General features: G+C 39.3%; 1 protein-coding gene and 1 long non-coding RNA gene across 15 annotated transcripts in view; one reads left to right on the plus strand and one right to left on the minus strand.

Annotated features, from left to right (window-relative positions):
• Positions 1-9,805, plus strand: part of LOC130362294 (uncharacterized) — a 98,350-nt gene extending 88,545 nt beyond the window's left edge. Inside the window, exon 3 of the long non-coding RNA XR_008891344.1 lies at positions 9,086-9,805. This is a non-coding gene — a long non-coding RNA (uncharacterized LOC130362294). The remainder of the gene's footprint in view (positions 1-9,085) is intronic.
• The window catches only part of PTPRK (protein tyrosine phosphatase receptor type K), a 400,600-nt gene that overhangs the window by 5,612 nt on the left and 375,372 nt on the right, over positions 1-19,616 (minus strand). For 7 of the 14 annotated variants that reach the window (XM_056566505.1, XM_056566518.1, XM_056566507.1 and 4 more), the window contains 6 exons: positions 19,394-19,543; positions 9,812-9,985; positions 8,455-8,586; positions 8,237-8,362; positions 6,459-6,622; positions 3,871-4,006 (listed from right to left, as the gene is read on the minus strand). In XM_056566505.1, the coding sequence (XP_056422480.1) occupies positions 3,871-4,006; positions 6,459-6,622; positions 8,237-8,362; positions 8,455-8,586; positions 9,812-9,985; positions 19,394-19,543 (882 nt within the window). Of the gene's footprint in view, positions 1-3,870; positions 4,007-6,458; positions 6,623-8,236; positions 8,363-8,454; positions 8,587-9,811; positions 9,986-15,201; positions 18,007-19,384; positions 19,544-19,616 lie in introns of those variants that run through there. The other 7 variants (XM_056566508.1, XM_056566504.1, XM_056566511.1 and 4 more) reach the window with 2 other exon arrangements.

A 19,616-nucleotide genomic window follows, 5' to 3' on the forward strand; every position in this document is an offset into this window, starting at 1 on the left:
AATATATATATATATATATATATATATATATATATATATATTTTTTTTTATTTTTTATTTTTATTTTTTTTAAATAAAATAAAACAAAAAATGTATTCACATTAGCAAGGCACAGTAAAATTCTGAAATTAACAGACATTTGCACGAGAAAATGGAGATAAACCTTTGAATATCTAAGGTAAAATGCACCAACCCCGAAGCCACATCACCTTTACAAAAATTAGAGAGCAAGGTGCTAATAATGTAAAAATCATGTGTAAAATATCTGAATAAGTGGCACTTTTTATGCTAATGTTGGACAGAACTGGTCCGGAATGGCATTCTTGGCCAGAAGAAGCGTGTCCATGATGTGAAATTAGTAGCCTTCTGTGGTATACCCCCGTGTCAGAGAGTTTCTCCTCTCCCTCCCCGCATGTGCAATATGTGTTTATCTGCACACACGCTTTGAATAAAGCTACATGTTGGAACTCCACTACAGTCGGGTGAGTGCGACTAATTTCTTCTGCACTTTGAAGCCATTTAGTAAAATTTAGCTTGCTGCCCTAGGACTTTTGGAAGGATTTTACAACCTACCGGAAAGCTATATAGCCAATTTAACATAATTATTTACTTAAATATTTGTCAATAATACAGTACTACATATCTGTAGAACACTTTATTTTAACCTCTTAAGGACCATGGACGTGTATACACGTCCAATGGCCCTTAACCGGGTATGACGCGGGCTCCCGACTCGAGCCCGCGTCATACCGGCCGGCCCCCAGCTGATTCCGGTATTAATAGCGGCGTCTAAAGGTGCCTGTATTCAGTCCCTGGTGGTCCAGTGGGGTGGATCGCCCCCCCGAAGCACGATCTGGGGGGGGGTTTGGGGGGGGGGGGGGCTTGGGGGGCGATCCACTGCTGAGGTAGCCTGAGGGCTTACCTCTCCTCCGGCTCTCTGAATGATACAGCCTGGCCCTGGCTTTATAATTCGAGCAGCACACAGATCACTATGGTTATATACAACCATAGTGATCTGTATGAGGAATCTAATTGTAAGTGATCTGTATGGGACTAAAAGTGTAAAAAAAAAAAAAAAAAAAAGTTTAAAAAAAAGTTGAAACACACACACACACACACACACACACATTAACCCCTTCCTTATCAAAGTTTGAATCACGCCCCCTTTCCCAAATTCCATATAAAAAATATATAAACATAATAAAAATAAATATGTGGTATCGCTGCGTGTGTAAATGTCCGAACTATAAAAATACATCATAAATTAAACCGCACGGTCAATGGCGTACGCGCAAAAAAAATTCCAAAGTCCAAAATAGCGTATTTTTGGCCACTTTTCATACCATAAAAAAAGGTACCATTTTTGTTTTGATCAGACTTTTTGATCGCATTTTATTCAGTTTAAAACTTCAGATAACGGCGCAAAAAATTAGCCCTCAAACCGCCCTGTACGTGGAAAAATAAAAAAGTTATAGGGGTAAAAAGAGGACAATTTTAAATGTATTAATTTTCCTGATTATTGTTATGATTTTATCCAAAAGTACGACAAAATCATACCTATATAAGTAGGGTATCCTTTTAATCGTATGGACCTAAAGAATAAAGATAAGATGTCATTTTTACCGAAAAATGGACGGCGTAGAAACAGAAGCCCCCAAAATTTACAAAATGGTGTTTTTTTCTTCAATTTTGCCGCACAATGATTTTTTTTCCCGTTTCGCCGTAGATTTTTGGGTAAAATGACTGATGTCATTACAAAGTAGAATTGGTGGCGCAAAAAATCATATGGATTTTTAGGTGCAAAATTGAAAGGGTTATGATTTTTAAAAGGTAAGGAGGAAAAAATGGAAAGTGCAAAAACAGAAAACCGCTTGGTCCTTAAGGGGTTAAGAAGTTGTCCATAACCATGTATGGAGCTTGGCCACTTGGACCCACAAGTACAGGTGTTGTTACTTTCAATTAATTTATAGTGCTTTAAAATATTGAATATGCCCACATGTATTACTGAAAATAGTTGAAAGCACATAGAGACATTGATCCAGATTTAACAACATTGTCTTATTTGCTCGTAGCAACCAATCGCAGGTCAGCTTTCATATTACAAGAGCAATTTGAGAAACGAAGGCTAAGCTGTGATTTGCTGCTTTGGGCATATGAGAGTTTTTGTCTCAGACTGTTTTAGAAAATCTGAGCCACAGAGTTCTGCTATAAAGTGTGTTACAAAAAAAAAATTTGATGATGAAAAAATGCAAGTGTAGAGTATTTGTTCCAAGTAAAGTGTCTCCACACTGCATCATGGTCTCCACACTGCATCTGGGGACATTTCTTAGAAAAATTTTCTCAAGTGTGTGTTTGAAATGTAAAGTCAAATTTTTTGCTATATTGCAACTGTACGCGTAAATCATATTAGCTTTGACTTCAAAACTAGGCGGCGTAATAAAAATGAGTTAGTACCTGATCCTCAGCAGGCACACTGTAACTCTGGCGCAGTTATTTCTAGCTCCCGGATATAGGAGTTTGTGGGAATGAATCAGGTTTACTACTATGGACAATGAAGTTGCTTACAGACATGTGGTAAATACATAAAAATGATATTATGTGGGAAGATGATAGTGCTTTAAGGCTCATGTAATAATTATCTGCCTATAGGCATATATATATATATATATATATATATATATATATATATATATATATAATATTGATAGCTAAAGACCTGTTTCTGTGTTGAACCCACACTTTTATAGCAAATTGCATTGGTTTTGTGATGCACTTTTTGGCCATGTATTTTTTTTAATTTCTTTTTACAGATGAAACACCTGTAAGAAATGTATGGCTAGAACTACTTTACCAAAGCAATGGCAGTAAAATATTATTTGTTAATAATGATAATGTGGAAGCAGTGATGCACTGCAACCTAGTTTGATATCAGTTTATAGTTCATCCTACAAAAGAGCAGTGACCCGGATGCCTCCATTGCTCTAAGTTCAGCAAACTACGTATATTATAACTCTCTAGCTTTTCACATGATTTGAAATAATTATTGCTAATACGTGGTAGCTCATTTTTCACAGCTCATTTACATAGAAGTAATTTCACAGTAAATTTTGTAGAAGTAGAAAGATGAAAGTAATACTATGATGTTCACAAAATGCAAATAGACTGAAGTCTTTGTAGGTAGAGGATTATTAAAAACAAAACGATTCCTATTTTATGTATCACATCCCTTAAAACCGCCTTGTATTACAGAAAAGAAAAAGGATAAAGGTTTGAAGGAGTGAAAAAAAAATATGTGCAAGAAAGAAAAAAATAATTAGAAAACAATTATCCATACAAACATTATTTCTCATTAACCACAAAGCTCATTTGAGAAATGTTTGCTTAGCAGAATTTCCATAATTTTCCTGGGTTCCATTGTTTTCTTAGCAAAGTGATATATGCAGGAGCTCCCGGGGCCAACTACATTCTGTGCAAACACTAGATCATTATGAGATGATAAACCTTATTAAGGCGGCAGGAAATGTTATGGTGGAATATACAGGGTATCAATATGATTCACCATTTGACAAAATATTCTATAGAGCTTTTGCTGCTTCTTATGGTTACAGTAGCGTTTGCTTACATTTTTAAATGGAATTGGCTAAAAAAAAAAAAAAAAAAAAAGAAGTCCACAAAATAATAAACATGGCCTATTCAACTTCCACATCCAGTTACAACAGTTATCGTGAAAATATATAATAGATAGTGGCATCTGAAAAACTGCCAGAATGAAGTTGAAAAGTTACTTGGGAAATGCATGGATGAAAGAAACAAATCCTATTATTTAAATAAACATACACTAAATCAGATGACTACTGTCTTCACACTTACCGGAGTTTCCACCATATTTGGCTTGCTGTTACGTAGTGTTTTTACAGCATGGAAAACATCCACCACGTTTTGTCTCTTGATCATTTCACACACAATACTAATGGCACAGAACACACCGCTTCGTCCTCCACCATTTCTTTACAGAAAAATAGAAGAAAAGATACATTTAAACCTTATGGTTTAATAGCATGGGCTATAATGAAAGCATCATGAGAATAGCATGATAAAAATGTAGTCCAGTCTTCGAGCACAAAGAGCTGGACAGATTGATAAAAAAAAAGTATGACATACCATAAAAAATGATCACCAAAATGCCACTGGATCCTGTTGTCCCTTTGATAAAATTGCAGCTCTACGATACCACATAGGTTTATTTTTATTTACACTTTGTTTTTAAATGGGAAATGGGGGGTGATTAAAACTTTTATTAGGGAAGGGGTTAAATGATCTTTATTAACTTTTTTCTTACACTTTTTTTTTTTTGCAGTGTTATAGCTCCCATAGGGGGCTATAACACTGCACACACTGATCTTTTACATTGATCAATAGGAAACAATTGATCGATTATTCTACTGCTTATGCCTAGATCTCAGGCACTGAGCAGTCATTCGGTGATCGGACACCAGGAGGCAGATAAGGGGGCCCTCCTCGTTTCCTAAATCTGTTTGGGACGCCGCAATTTCACTGCGGCGGTCTCGAAGAGCCCCCTGAGTTAACCGGCATTAGTCTCGTTTCACTTTAGAGGCGGCGATCAACTTTGAACAGCACGTCTAAAGGATTAATAGCACGCAGCACCGTGATCAGTACCGCGTGCTATTAGTCACAGGTCCCTCCCGTTGTTAGACAACAACGGACAGGTCCGACCTGCTATGACGCAGGGCCGGACGGGAGCGGACTCAGGACGTACAAGTTCGCCCTGGGTCCTTAAGTGGTTAAAGTGTACCTGTCATCAACAAACATTTTATATAATGTAGATAACATTAAATGTATATTTGTAATATACATTGGTTAAAAAATATGTATATTTTTGTCCCTGCAGCTATTGCCTGTGTGTGAGGAGTAAAAATACAGGAAGTGAGGGTGGACAAGCAGGGCTCTGTACACACTGAGGACAAGCCGGGCTCTGTACACACTGAGGACAAGCCGGGCTCTGTACACACTGAGGACAAGCAGGGCTCTGTACACACTGAGGACAAGCAGGGCTCTGTACACACTGAGGACAAGCAGGGCTCTGTACACACTGAGGACAAGCAGGGCTCTGTACACACTGAGGACAAGCAGGGCTCTGTACACACTGAGGACAAGCAGGGCTCTGTACACACTGAGGACAAGCAGGGCTCTGTACACACTGAGGACAAGCAGGGCTCTGTACACACTGAGGACAAGCAGGGCTCTGTACACTGAGGACAAGCAGGGCTCTGTACACTGAGGACAAGCAGGGCTCTGTACACTGAGGACAAGCAGGGCTCTGTACACTGAGGACAAGCAGAGCTCTGTACACTGAGGACAAGCAGGGCTCTGTACACTGAGGCTCTGTGTCACGCTCCCAGCTCACACATGAGGATGATTGACAAGCCAGGAGCCTGCACAGGGCCCTGCTTGTCCTGCACTCACTTCCTGTATTTGGACTCCTCACAGGCAATAGCTGCAGGGACAGCACTTTTTCCACCCATAAATATACACATATTTTAACCAATGCATATTCCAAATATACATATAATTGTATTATCTACATTATTTAAAAAGTTACACTTGCAATACTACATACAACCTGAGGGCGGGGGGGGGGGGGTTTAAAAACTGGGGGGGGGGGGGGGAAGAGAAAATCCAATATGTAATATAAGGGTCAAAGCACAGGGGGCATTATTTGTGAACAAGCACATGACATTTGGGGCCCCCTGTGCTGTGCCCCTCACATATTATGCCCCCTGAGGGGACAGCACAGGGGGCATTATATGTGAAGGGCGCATGACGGGGGCATGATATGTAAGGGGTGCATGTGGCCCAGCCTCATCCAGCCTCTACCTCCAGTGGCCCCAGATAATTTGAGTTTGAGACCCCCTGATATAAGGAATCAATACAATATGAACATTACATGGAAGAATACGAAGAATACAAGAAACTGAGGGAAGGCATGTCAGTTTTTTTTTTTTTTTTTTGTTTCCATTGATTTGTTGTAATTTCAGAAAAAAATTATAAATGACAAAAAACCTTAAAGGACCAACATGCACTTTTTTTCTTCCTGCATTTTTTCTGGGACATATGTGTACAGAAATGGCTGTGTTTCACACAATATTTATCTAGCAAGTAACAAAATAACTAGCTTTGTTCTTGAAAAAAAATATACACATACACAAATCCACATACATTTCTACTCCTTAAAAAGAGCATCTCTCTACCCCTGACCACTATAACTTGAAAGCAACATAATGTAATGTTACCAAAAATGTCATGAGGTACATTTCAAGGTATTCCTTTCACACCTTAAATCAGCTATCAGATCCACAGACTAGGTCAACCAGGACATCCATTAGAGAGCTTGGACTGACATAGTAACAATAAATGACAGCTATTAGTGGTTAACTCACAGGCAGTGAATAATGGTGCGTCCTTCTCCTTCATCACATTCCTCTTGCCATTTCTCAACTTGCAAAATCAATTTTAGGAAAGATCTTTTGGAATTTGGCACCTCTCTATGTGCTGCCCAACCTAAGTACTGGAACTGCTGCACCATCAGATAACCTTCTTGAGGCTGTCCAAAGGAAAGAATATAAATTAATGTTAAAATAATTTATTTCCTTCCCACATTAGGCCACCTATTATATTATGTACTAATAAAGTGTCTCATATAGTGCCATGATATGGGTTTCTCGACAGAATCTCACAATGAGGCTCTTTTCACACATTGACCTGATTTATCAATCTGCCTCAAACCCTAATTGTCTGGTTTTTCCCATAGCAACCAATCACAGCTCAACTTTCATATCTTAATGAGCTCTTGTAAAGTGAAAGTGGAGCTGTGATTGGTTACTATGGGGAAAAAAACCAGACAATTAGGGTTTCAGGCTGTTTGATAAATCAGGGCCAATATTGTTGTCCCGGCCTGACTATGGATCTGGAAACCCAAACTAACAATCACAGATCATTATGATGTTATCAGTTCGAGTCACTAGCTGGAACTTGTGGCTGTAATAGGAACAAAACAAAAAATACTGTATTATGACTGTATTATGCTTGTAGGAAATGGGTTTAGAGCAACATAAGGTAAACTGCCGGTAAATCTGTGCGGGATACTCAATATTGTTACTTCCAGTAACCCTGTACCTATGGAAAAGTTAACTTAATAAAAAAATAAAAATAAAACCTAGGTTGATATTTTCCTGTTGCAAACAATATTGTTGTGTTTTATTCAATCTATGTTATTTGGTCACATGACCATACTGCCTAGGTTGACTGGTTTTAAAAAAAAAAAAAAAAAAAAAAAAGTGCAGTATATATTGTATTTAAAACAGGGCCCAGGCTTTACCACAGTGGACAAATGAGAAGCATGCTTTAAAGAAAAAAAAGATTTTGGAAATCCATCTACTTCTGTTTCAGAATCAAACCATATCTCTTAAACCCTACCTGAAAGCTGATTTTTATTACAGCAAATGAAGACCTATCACAAACTACAAAGTAATGCGAAAGCAAAGAGCAAGACACTAACGTATAAACTGAGGCTTTGGTTAGAAATGTCCACTATGACTAGGTTATACCAATAGTGCAGGTGAAAGTATTTTTAGAAAATGGCGTTCAGGCTGGAACCAACATAAGATAGGAATAAAAACTTCATGCACCCTAAATACACCTTTGCTTTATTATTTTCTGCTAGGCCTGATGTGAGGGCATAACACACACTGTGATTGCCAGTCACTGACCTCTCTGCATGCATGTAAAGCAAGTGACTGCTTAGACTAGTGATAATCAGACTAGAGATCACAGGTGCATAGTGAGGCAAGCCTGAGCAGTGGGGGGCAGATTTGGGGTTATTTTATACTGATGCCAACCTGCACACCATTTTATCAAAATCACTGAAAACCTTTTAAAGGGAACCTGACATCCCTTGCATGCTGCCTGAACCACGAGTCATCAGGGCAGTCCCAGGTTGGTTCTCTTTGTCTCTCCAGCCTTGATTGATAAATGTCTCCTTACACCCAATCAGGAAGAGATCTAATTAATTAAGGTGATGGGACAAGAAAAAAGCCACCAGGGACCATCCTAATGACTTGTGGTTCCCTTTAGGGACCAGATGCAAAACACAAATGAAGTGAATTTAATTAAATTTTATTTTTTTATTGTAGTCTTAACTTAATATTCATCTAGTTACCCGTGTCAGGTTGCATATTCTGAAGATTCGGTTAATTACATCACAATCCATTGAGCACGACATGCATTCCACCTGGATTGGACCATACCGGAGCATTCCCTCCTCTGGCCAGTATTGTGGACAACCCTGTGGGGATCACAAAGAATGCCTTGTCAATGTTATTCCTTTTTTTTTTTTTATACTTAGGCTGTAATCTATTATTTAAATAATAAAATGACCTGTGTCAAGTCCACTTCATTCAGCATCACTAAGGAGGAGCATCCATAATCATATACTAATCTCCAGAAGTCCTTCACAGTGTTTGGCAAAGGATGCTGTGTGACAATGAAGGCAGCTGGCTGTCTGTAGCTCTGTCCAGAGAAAAAACAAACATGCATTTAGCAAAAGGAGACAAGGGCAGAGAGAAGGACAGGCCTGACCATCAGGACATCAGTGCCAGCAGCTGTATATTTGTAAGATCTTGTCAAACCGTATAGGAACTTTATAATATCTTCCCCAGTGTCAGAAGAAACTCAAAGCTTACGTGTAAAGTATAAAGCGATGGGGAGATTGTTACAGAGACCCAGACAGGAAAGCTGTTAAGACCCATAAGACACTGATGCCCTAAAATCTCAGTGCATAACATAGTCAAGTCATAACAGTGAGGTATGGGAGATATTCGAGTCTGGTGCAATGAACTTATTCAGCACTATATTCTCTAACGCATTTCATCACATTGAGCATCACTTAACCAATTATGTTAAATGAAACAAATAGTGCTGCCTCTTCTAAATACAACATTAAATGCTCTGCCTGATGTAGTTCATTAAAGTTTCCATTTACAATTTAATGTATCCATTAATTATTCAGTGTGAAGAATCGGTGAAGTGGAATTTAGTAAACATCGCAAAACAAGCCGTGTCGCAGTTTCATGACATGTAAACAAGGATTCATGCTGATGTGGAGTTCGCCAATTTACGGTTCCCTATAGGAGTTTTTTTTTATTTTACTTAAGTTTATATTTTCTACATGTTATTAAAAAGCACGTTGCTTGTAGTTTTCACTGTAATTACACATTACTTTTGTAACCCTTTTTATGGTGTGCATCGAGCAATCAGCATTAACAGAACAGCTTGGTTCATTGAGTCTGTTCTCTATAAGTGATATTCGGCTCCTGAAGTGAGCAGATGTGAATGAGAAATCTCAGAGAGATGCACACAAAAACAGAGTTTAGCCATATTACAACTAAATGACATCTGGGAAGACGTGAACAGTGGCCTTAGTCTACGAATCTGGTTAAAGCTCTATGTTTTGAGAATGCTGAATGCTACTAAGCACTGCATTAATGGCTATAGTGGAAATAAATGGACCATGTTAAGGCATCATTCCCAAAAGAGGTCAACCCTGAAAATGACAAACAACTTGCCAATGTTTCATGGGAATTCAATTTCAGTGAATGACAACAGGACTTTAATTACTGCCCATTAGTTTCCTATTTGTTCTGCAATACTTTGTAGCACAGATCAATCAATCACATAGTATCAGGCTTCATTCCTGTCCTCTACACACATCAAGCAGAGAGATAGGTCTCCTTACATCCACCAGTGCTGCATTGATGTAATTGCTGCTCTCCCCATCTATAGTAATTAAGAAAGGCAGGCATCTGTCAGGCGGCAGCAGGTCCATGAAGCGGTTCTTGTCATGGTTCCTCGGCAAGCAGGCTATACTGCAGTCCTCTGCCTGTAATCTTGGGGTCACAGAATTCAGAGTCTGCGGGAAAAAGATTCATTAGAGACAAAGTATTGCCCCAGTGATTACGGTGACAGGATAAAAAGCTTTGTTTTACAGCGGAATCATAGACACTGTTTAAACTAGATAAGAAATGAGGTTGCAAATGTATACAGAGAAGTTAAAAACTGTTTCCGTCCCATGCAATAATAGTACATCACACTATTCGGGTAAACGCACACTAGAATGATTTCAGCAATTCCACATATAAATCAGCGTGGATATGATGCAGATTTTACCTTTCCCATTGATTCCACAGACATAAATTGACATGCTGCAGATTTATATGTCTGCACTGCAGGTCAACTTGTGTCAGAAAATTTCCACTGTGTGTAAATTTGCCACCCAAATTTTGGCACGAAAAGCTGCATCAACTGTTTAGTGTGTATATACTCTTGTGACACAGTAATGGTGCAGGCTGAATTATGCTTCTAACACCTCGCTACAATAGCCGAATAGGATTGGAGAGAACACTGTTCCCTGACATTTAGCTCTTGGGATGCCGCAATGAATAGTGACTACAGCTGAAAAGTTAATTAACCCCTTCCCGACCTATGACATACCTGTACGTCATGGGTGGCAAGGCGTTCCCGACCCATGACATACAGGTACGTCATGGACATTACTGCCGCTACTCGCGGCACCCCGCAGCGCCCGGAAAGATGGTGGCTATCACTGATAGCCAGCCATCTTACCGTGCGACCACGGGGGGTTTCGTCCCCCACCCCCCCCAGCGATCGCTGCTATCAGCTGGTCAAATGTGACTAGCTGATAGCAGCGTTTCGCTATGAAAACACTTAGCAGCGCGGTGTGTGAGTCCCGATCACGGGGATCGGGACACACACCGCTCTGCTAAGTGTCCCTGACCCGTCCCCCGGCGTCACTTACCCGTCCGAGCGGTGTCCCGAGCGGTCCCGGCGGTCCCGGCGGTCCCGGCGTCCTCCATGCGGTCCTGGCTGCGCTGCGTCCCGGAGGTGAGTTTGCAGCAGCAGGGCGGCATCTTCATTGGCAGCAGTGAGATCGCCGTAAAGCGATCTCACTGCTGCCTCTGAGAGTTTCAAAACTGCAACTCCCAGCATGCCCAGACAGCCTTTGGCTTTCTGGGCATGCTGGGAGTTGTAGTTTTGCAACATCTGGAGGTCCACAGTTTGGAGACCACTGTATAATGGTCTCCAATCTGTGCTCTTCCAGATGTTGCAAAACTACAAATCTCAGCATGCTCAGTCTGTCCAGGCATGCTGGGAGTTGTAGTTCTCTAACATCTGGAAGACCACAGATTGGAGACCATTATACAGTGGTCTCCAAACTGTGGACCTCCAGATGTTGCAAAACTACAACTCCCAGCATGCCCAGACTGCCCAAGCATGCTGGAAGTTGTAGTTCGGCAACATCTGATCCTTCAGATATTGCCGAACTACAACTTCCAGCATGCCTTGGCAGTCTGGGCATGCTGGGAGTTGTAGTTTTGCAACAACTGGAGGCACACTAGTTGGGAAACATTGTCCGTTTCCTACCTCAGTGCCTCCAGCTGTTGCAATTGTTGCTAAACTATAACTCCCAGCATGCACTGACAGACCATGCATGCTGGGAGTTGTAGTTTTGCAACAGCTGGAGGCACACTGGTTTGGAAACACTAAGTTTGGTTGCAAAACACTTGAAAGTTTATTACTCAACTTAGTGTTTCCAAACCAGTGTTCCTCCAGCTGTTGCAAAACTACAACTCCCAGCATGCACGGACAGCTCAAGGGCATGCTCGGAGTTTGCAACAGCTGGATGTTTGCCCCCTCCCCCCAATGTGAATGTACAGGGTACACTCACATGGGCGGAGGTTTACAGTGAGTGCTGCAAGTTTGAGATGGCGCAAATTTTGCGCTGCAGCTCAAACTTCCAGCGGCAAACTTGCTGTGAACCTCTGCCCATGCGACTGTACCCTAAAAACACTACACTACACTACACTGACACTAACCTAAAATAAAAAGTAAAAAACACTACATATACACATACCCCTACACAGCCCCCCTCCCCCCAAAAAATGAAAAACGTCTGGTACGCTACTGTTTCCAAAACGGAGCCTCCAGCTGTTGCAAAATAATAACTCCCAGTATTGCCGGACAGCCATTGACTGTCCAGGCATGCTGGGAGTTTTGCAACAGCTGGAGGCACCCTGTTTGGGAATCACTGGCGTAGAATACCCCTATGTCCACCCCTATGCAAATCCCTAATTCAGGCCTCAAATGCGCATGGCGCTCTCTCACTTTGGAGCCCTGTCGTATTTCAGAGCAACAGTTTTGGGACACATATGGGGTATCGCCGTACTCGGGAGAAATTGCCTTACAAATTTTGGGGGGCTTTTTCTTCTTTAACCCCTTATGAAAAGGTGAAGTTGGGGTCTACACCAGCATGTTAGTGTAAAAAAATAAATTTTTTACACTGACATGCTGGTGTTGCCCTATACTTTTCATTTTCACAAGAGGTAAAAGGGAAAAAAGACCCTCTAAATTTGTAACGCAATTTCTCCTGAGTACGGAGATACCCCATATGTGGGCGCAAAGTGCTCTGGGGGCGCACAACAAGGCCCAGAAGGGAGAGTGCACCATGTACATTTGAGGCGATTTGCACAGGGGTGGCTGATTGTTACAGCAGTTCTGACAAACGCAAAACAATAAATATCCACATGTGACCCCATTTTGGAAACTACACCCCTCACGGAATGTAATAAGGGGTGCAGTGAGCATTTACACCCCACTGGTGTATGACAGATTTTTGGAACAGTGGTCTGTGAAAATGAAAAATTAAATTTTTGATTTGCACAGTCCACTGTTTCAAATATCTGTCAAACGCCAGTGGGGTGTAAATGCTCACTGCACCCCTTATTAAATTCCATGAGGGGTATAGTTTCCAAAATGGGGTCACATGTGGGGGGGGTCCACTGTTCTGGCACCATAGGGGCTTCCTAAATGGGACATGCCCCCCAAAAACCCTTTCAGAAAAACTCACTCTCCAAAATCCCATTGTCGCTCCTTCCCTTCTGAGCCCTGTAGTGCACCCGCCGAACACTTTACATACACATATGAGGTATTTCCTTACTCGAGAGAAATTGGGTTACAAATTTTAGGGTGATTTCTCTCCTTTTACCCCTTGTAAAAATTCAAAAATTGGGTCTACAAGAAAATGCGAGTGTAAAAAATTAAGATTTAGAATTTTCTCCTTCACTTTGCTGCTATTCCTGTGAAACCCATAAAGGGTTAAAACGCTTACTGAATGTCATTTTGAATACTTTCGGGGGTGCAGTTTTTATAATGGGGTCATTTATGGGGTATTTCTAATATGAAGACCCTTCAAATCCACTTCAAACCTGAACTGGTCCCTGAAAAAAAGAGAGTTTCAAAATTTTGTGAAAAATTGGAAAATTGCTGCGGAACTTTGAAGCCTTCTGGTGTCTTCCAAAAGTAAAAACTTGTCAATTTTTTAATGCAAACACAAAGTAGACATATTGTATATGTGAATCAATATGTAATTTATTTGGAATATCCATTTTCCTTTCAAGCAGAGACTTTCAAAGTTAGAAAAATGCAAAATTTTCAAAATTTTCATGAAATTTTTAGATTTTTTACAGAGAAAGGATACAAATATCAGTGAAATTTTACCGATAACATAAAGTAGAATATGTCACGAAAAAACAATCTCGGAATCAGAATGATAAGTAAAAGCATTCCAAAGTTATTAATGTTTAAAGTGACAGTGGTCAGATTTTCAAAAAATGCCCAGGTCATGAAGGTGAAAATGGGCTGGGTCATGAAGGGGTTAAGGGATATTCCAGGCAAAAACTTTTTTTTTTATTTATCAACTGGCTCCAGAAAGTTAAACAGATTTGTAAATTACTTCTATTAAAAAATCTTAATTCTTCCAATAGTTATTAGCTTCTGAAGTTGAGTTGCTGTTTTCTGTCTAACTGCTTTCTGATGACTCACGTCCCGGGAGCTGTCCAGCTCCTATGGGGATATTCTCCCATCATGCAAGGGATATTCTCCCCTCATTCACAGCTCCCGGGACGTGACATCATCATTGATCAGTTAGACAGAAAACTTCAGAAGCTAATAACTATTGGAAGGATTACGATTTTTTAATAGAAGTTAGTTACAAATCTGTTTAACTTTCCAGAGCCAGTTGATATATAAAAAAAAAGTTTTTGCCTGGAATACCCCTTTAACTAGTCCAGAAAAAAGGTTTACTAAATAACAAAAACAATCTCATGACTAAAATGATAGAAATTTCACAACACATTAAACACATTAACAGAAAGTGTCTCACAAATTGGAATCCTAAAACCCAGTTACCTTCAACAAGTGGACAGAAAAGACAACAAGGGGAAAAAAACACAAAAATAAATAATAAAACACTATTTATAAATGCTTCAATATCACTGCGTCCTTTTTGAAGTTTTGTCACCCAGAAGCGGAAGTACCTCTGACCATTCCTATAAAATAATGTAAAAAAGTATATCTGCCCTCCACATCCCTCAATCACTCCAACTCTTAAAAGTCAAATCTTTATGTCCCAGTATACAGACCCCTTTCAAGTACAAAGAAAAATAGGCATTATATCCATGTCCAAACCACAGTTTACAAACATATCACTTTACTGAAAGTGTTCACAAAATTGAAATACAGCTATTCTATTTGCTTGGTCTTCAAAATCCCCTCACACCCAAGATATAAAACAGACAAAAGTTGGGGGGGGGGGGGAGGCTGGGAGGCTCTGTCGAAATTTCTCCAGTTGATCCATAGCGTTCTGTCACCACACAATTGAACTTCTCACCCATCACCTCCTGCCCTCAGCTCTACTTGTATGGTAAAATACAAAAATAAACATTTATAACGGTATATACATACTTCATTCGAGGCGCATAGATGGCAGAGAGAGCGATTTCGTTTGTCCTGCATATGTCAAACCCGAGTGTACCTAACAATGTATTCCTGGACACCAATAACTTTGCCATAATAGACCAGGGTCTAGCACCAGAAGAGGAACCCTGTGCAGACATAAGGTATGCAAAAAGAAAAAAGCTGCCATGACAATCTAATTCCCCCTTACCTTATTGGATCACAGGGAGCTAAGATATTGGAAATGTTGGGAAGGGATAAAGGACTCAACATCTTAGCCATATTTTGTAGTTAACAGCCCTGAGGATTTCTGTCAGGGCTCCTGCTCCCTTTTTATTGGGCAACTCAAAGCCATAGAAGCATTGTGTAAGGGCAGCAACTACCTAAGCAAACATCAGACAAGTATTGCTCTTCTTGCAGTTGCTGATCAAAGACAGACTGTTAGTCATACTAGAATCTTCTATGCCTTTGGTATTGTTGCTTTACATTAGCTTTGGTTGTATGTTACATTTTGGAGAGTGAAGATCTTTCTATATTTTATTAGTATCAGACAATGTGGATCACTCCTATTTCAGAAAAAGCTTCCTCAGGACATTTTAAGCTGCACCTTTTGATTGTATTATCTTGCCAGTAGTATAAATTTATAAAGCAGAATATAGGTGGTGTAATCCAAGTAAGACACGCTTAACCTAAACGAGAGGAAGAAGTCTTTGCTTATCCCTTGAGTTCTCCACCTTCTTATTAAGAGGTGTTCAATAATGGGCAAGTATATAAAGGTAGAAATATATGAATAAACTAGTAAGTGGGTGCTATTGTTCCCCCTCTTAAAGGCAACTAATTGGACAGTGTCAGACTGGGCAGGGACAGCCCTCAACTGGTTACACCCAATTGTCAATTTACACATAACTCAGTTACTTTACTGAACTCTAATAGAAGATGCCCCAGATTTATTTTCCAATTATTCAACAATAGATATGTCAGGAGGGACGGCAGGTTCTGTTTATGGGTGCTGCATGTACTCTGTACCATGTTGATAATATAACAGGTCTAGATTAATGCATTAATTCCCATTCCATAGTAAACTTACACACTGCATATAATCATTTAAGGGCAGTCAGATTTGCTAAAACATAAGGAAGCAGGTGTAAGAGAAATTCCCCAGATAATAAAAAGGTTTGCAAAACAAAACAACTTTGTACAATACCTTCTGGATGACACGTAGCAGTTTTCTTTAAACACATCTGCTCTCTGCAGAACGGATTTAAGCTGGTAATAACCAACCAAATAAGGAAATAGGATGCTGTGAAGATTCACACATGTCTGCTTGCTAAGAATGCTCTATGGCCACTGTAGTTTGAATGTTAAATTCCTAATCTTCTTTAAAAATACAATAAAGGCAACATTTTCACAAACAATCTCACGAAAGCTTGGAGAATCTTTTGCAACATATGTTGTGTTCATAGAGTATTGCGTTTGAAAGGAATTGCTCATTTGTAAATTGTGCACGTTGCTCTGACTACAGATAAATTCAGTAATATATCAAGAAAGGATGTACCTACAGTCTTCGATAGAGAGAATTCAAACTGTACTTTGCATGCTTGTGACCGAAGAATAAAGTGTCTGAGAACTTTGAAAAATGTGTTGCATTTCACTATTAACCCCTTAAGGACTCAACCCATTTGGGCCTTAAGGATTCTTGACAATTTTATTTTTACGTTTTCGTCTTTTCCTCCTCGCCTTCAAAAAATCATCACTTTTATATTTTCATCCACAGACTAGTATGAGGGCTTATTTTTTGCGCGACCAGTTGTCCGTTGTAATGCCATCACTCACTTTACCATAAAATGTATGGCGCAACCAAAAAATACTATTTGTGTGGGGAAATTAAAAAGAAAACCGCAACTGAAGTGTTTTTTATTCTTTGGGTCAATACGATTAAATGGATACCCATGATAACACTTTTCTACTAGTGTTGCGCTTAAAAAAAAAAAAAAAAAAAATCACAAATTTTTTAACCAAATTAGTACGTTTAAAATCCCCCTATTTTGAAGACCTATAACTTTTAAATTTTTCTGTATAAGCGGCGATATGAGAGCTCATTTTTCGCGCCGTGATCTGTACTTTTTATTGATACCATATTTGCTTATATAAAACTTTTAATACATTTTTTATCAATTTTTGGGGGAATAAAATGGTATAAAAAGCAGCAATTTTGGACTTTTTTTTATGTTCACCGTACAGGATCATTAACATTATATTTTAATAGTTCGGATATTTATGCACGTGGCGATACCTAATATGTATATCAATTTATCTTTTTTTTTTTTTGCAATTTTTACTTTTACACTTTAATAGTCCCCATAGGGGACTATTTATAGCAATCATTCGATTGCTAATACTGTTCAGTGCTATGCATAGGGCATAGCACTGATCAGTGTTATCGGTCATCTTCTGCTCTGGTCTGCTCGATCTTAGACCAGAGCAGAAGACCCGTGGAAGGCAGCGGAGGAAGGTGAGTGGTCCTCCCTCTGCCATTCTGGATGATCGTATCGCTGCGGCAGCACTGCGGGCGATCATCTATTTTAGTGACCACAACGGTGCAGATGCCGTGAACTGTATTGATCACGGCATCTGAGGGGTTAATGGCAGACATCCGCGCGATCGTGGATGTCGGCCATTACCGGCGGGTCCCTGGCTGCTATCAGCAGCCAGGACCTGCCGAGCATGACCCGAGCATCGTTGCGATGCTCGCGGTTATGTATAGGACGTAAATGTACATCCTGGTGTGTTAAGTACCACCTCACCAGGACATACATTTACATCCTGCGTTGTTAAGGGGTTAAACATTTTTATAAATAGCTCAAGCAAGCTACACAGTTCCTTTATGCTTTTGGCATTATATATCTGAGCTTATGTTCATTTTAATTCTTAGAAAATTCCACTTTCTTTCACCTTCTGGCATGTTATGGAGGCAGAGGATGGTATTAATAGATGTATTAAAGTCCATGTATTGTCTACAAACTGCATTGCGAGAAAGGCATGCCACTTACGACCAAATTTGGGGAGCATTTTTTTTTGTGTGTGTGATCTACTTATCTCTCAGCTATGGTGATGGGACATCTGCAGCTCATTTAAAAAGAAGAATAGATACCTTTTCAAAAAAGCTCAAGACGATAAAACTATTATCGATAAAAATGTAGGTACACAGTAAATTTGTCAATAAGATCTATCAAACAGCTACCTTTTTTTAAAGTCAATAAAAAACAAGAAACAACAAAATATTTCTCACAAGAATAATAAACTGTAAACTGGAAGTAGACAAAAACCTTGAAGTAAACACCATAAAGAAAAACACGATATAAATTGCATGCAGACAACTGTTCTTTCTGAATATGTGGGCATGCTGATGTTAACAACAGCATCACAAGGTTCTCAATATAACAATCTGCTGACTGGCTATTCTGATCAGTCACAATATGTGCTTAAATTCAATTTAGAAATGGTCTTTAGTAATGTTTATGCAGGGGATGAGTATTTAGGACATGCGTCACAGTAAACACATTTTACGACTATCATCAAAAAATGTGTTATCTTGCTTTCACAAACTTAAAATGAAGCTCCATTTTGGGGTAAAAATGTAAGTATTTATAAAAAACACACACAAATGCCTTTTTTTTACTGCCTCTGATGGTCCTATTAGTTGGCATTAATAAAAGATACCCTGCTTGGCAAGAAGGATAGAGGAGCAAAGTAAAAGGTATTTTATGTAAGTCTAGGGGATGAAATTTATTGTACAAGTAGCACTGAGTGGTTAAGCAACAAAAGTAGAGCTTCACTTTAAAGCACAAGACAAACTTTAAATATAGCTACATTCTCAAAATGTATGAGATGGTTCTCATTTAAAAGGGGTCATCCCAGGAATTAGTTTTTAAGTCCTGAAAGGTAGTGGTTAATAGCCATTAAAAAGTAATGTGTGTTTTAATTATTACAAAAAATAAAATAAACACACAACCTTTTTGGAAAATCTTTTGCTTTCATGATTCCCCTTGCTACTGCTAATTTGTGTTGTTAAGGGGGTGTGAGGGTCTCTATCAGAACAGATTACTTTACAATCCTGACATACTGAGATGTAGTCTTCTCAGTTATACTGTTGTGTTACTGGATACGTTCTACACCTGCCCAGAAAAGCAGAAAGTTATTTCTATTGATCTGCAGTAAAAGTGTGGAATGACAGAGCCTGTGCCTCTTACCATTAAAGTAAGTAGGTGGACGTGTTCATTACTATACACTTGGAACCCCACTTTGTAAGTACATTTCTTACCTATTTCTTTCTTACCCTTTATTTAAATAAAAATCATATTTTTCATGGGATAACCGCTTTAGAGTGTATAAATACATTTCTGTTTCCCTAATTTGAAAAAGTCGAAAGACAGCATATAGATTTAAGATATAGATATAATTGTAAAACATTCAAAAGAGAGAAGCCTAGAATACATACTGATAATACCTGGAATTCATCTTTGAGATGTGACGAGTTGGTCTGGGAGTCTATTCTGATCATGTCAAAGTATGCTGCTTTAAATTCACAGACTGGAATGGCAGTCTCTCCGCATAAGCATGCCTCCAGGATGGCGTCGTGAATGAAAATATACTGCTCCTTTATACAAAGAATAAATAGCAAAATAAAGCAAGTAGCATTAAAGGGAATGTGTTCTTTCACATTGGGGGAG

This window comes from Hyla sarda, chromosome 3 (genome assembly GCF_029499605.1).
Source record: "Hyla sarda isolate aHylSar1 chromosome 3, aHylSar1.hap1, whole genome shotgun sequence".
In the NCBI taxonomy this organism is placed as follows: domain Eukaryota; kingdom Metazoa; phylum Chordata; class Amphibia; order Anura; family Hylidae; genus Hyla; species Hyla sarda.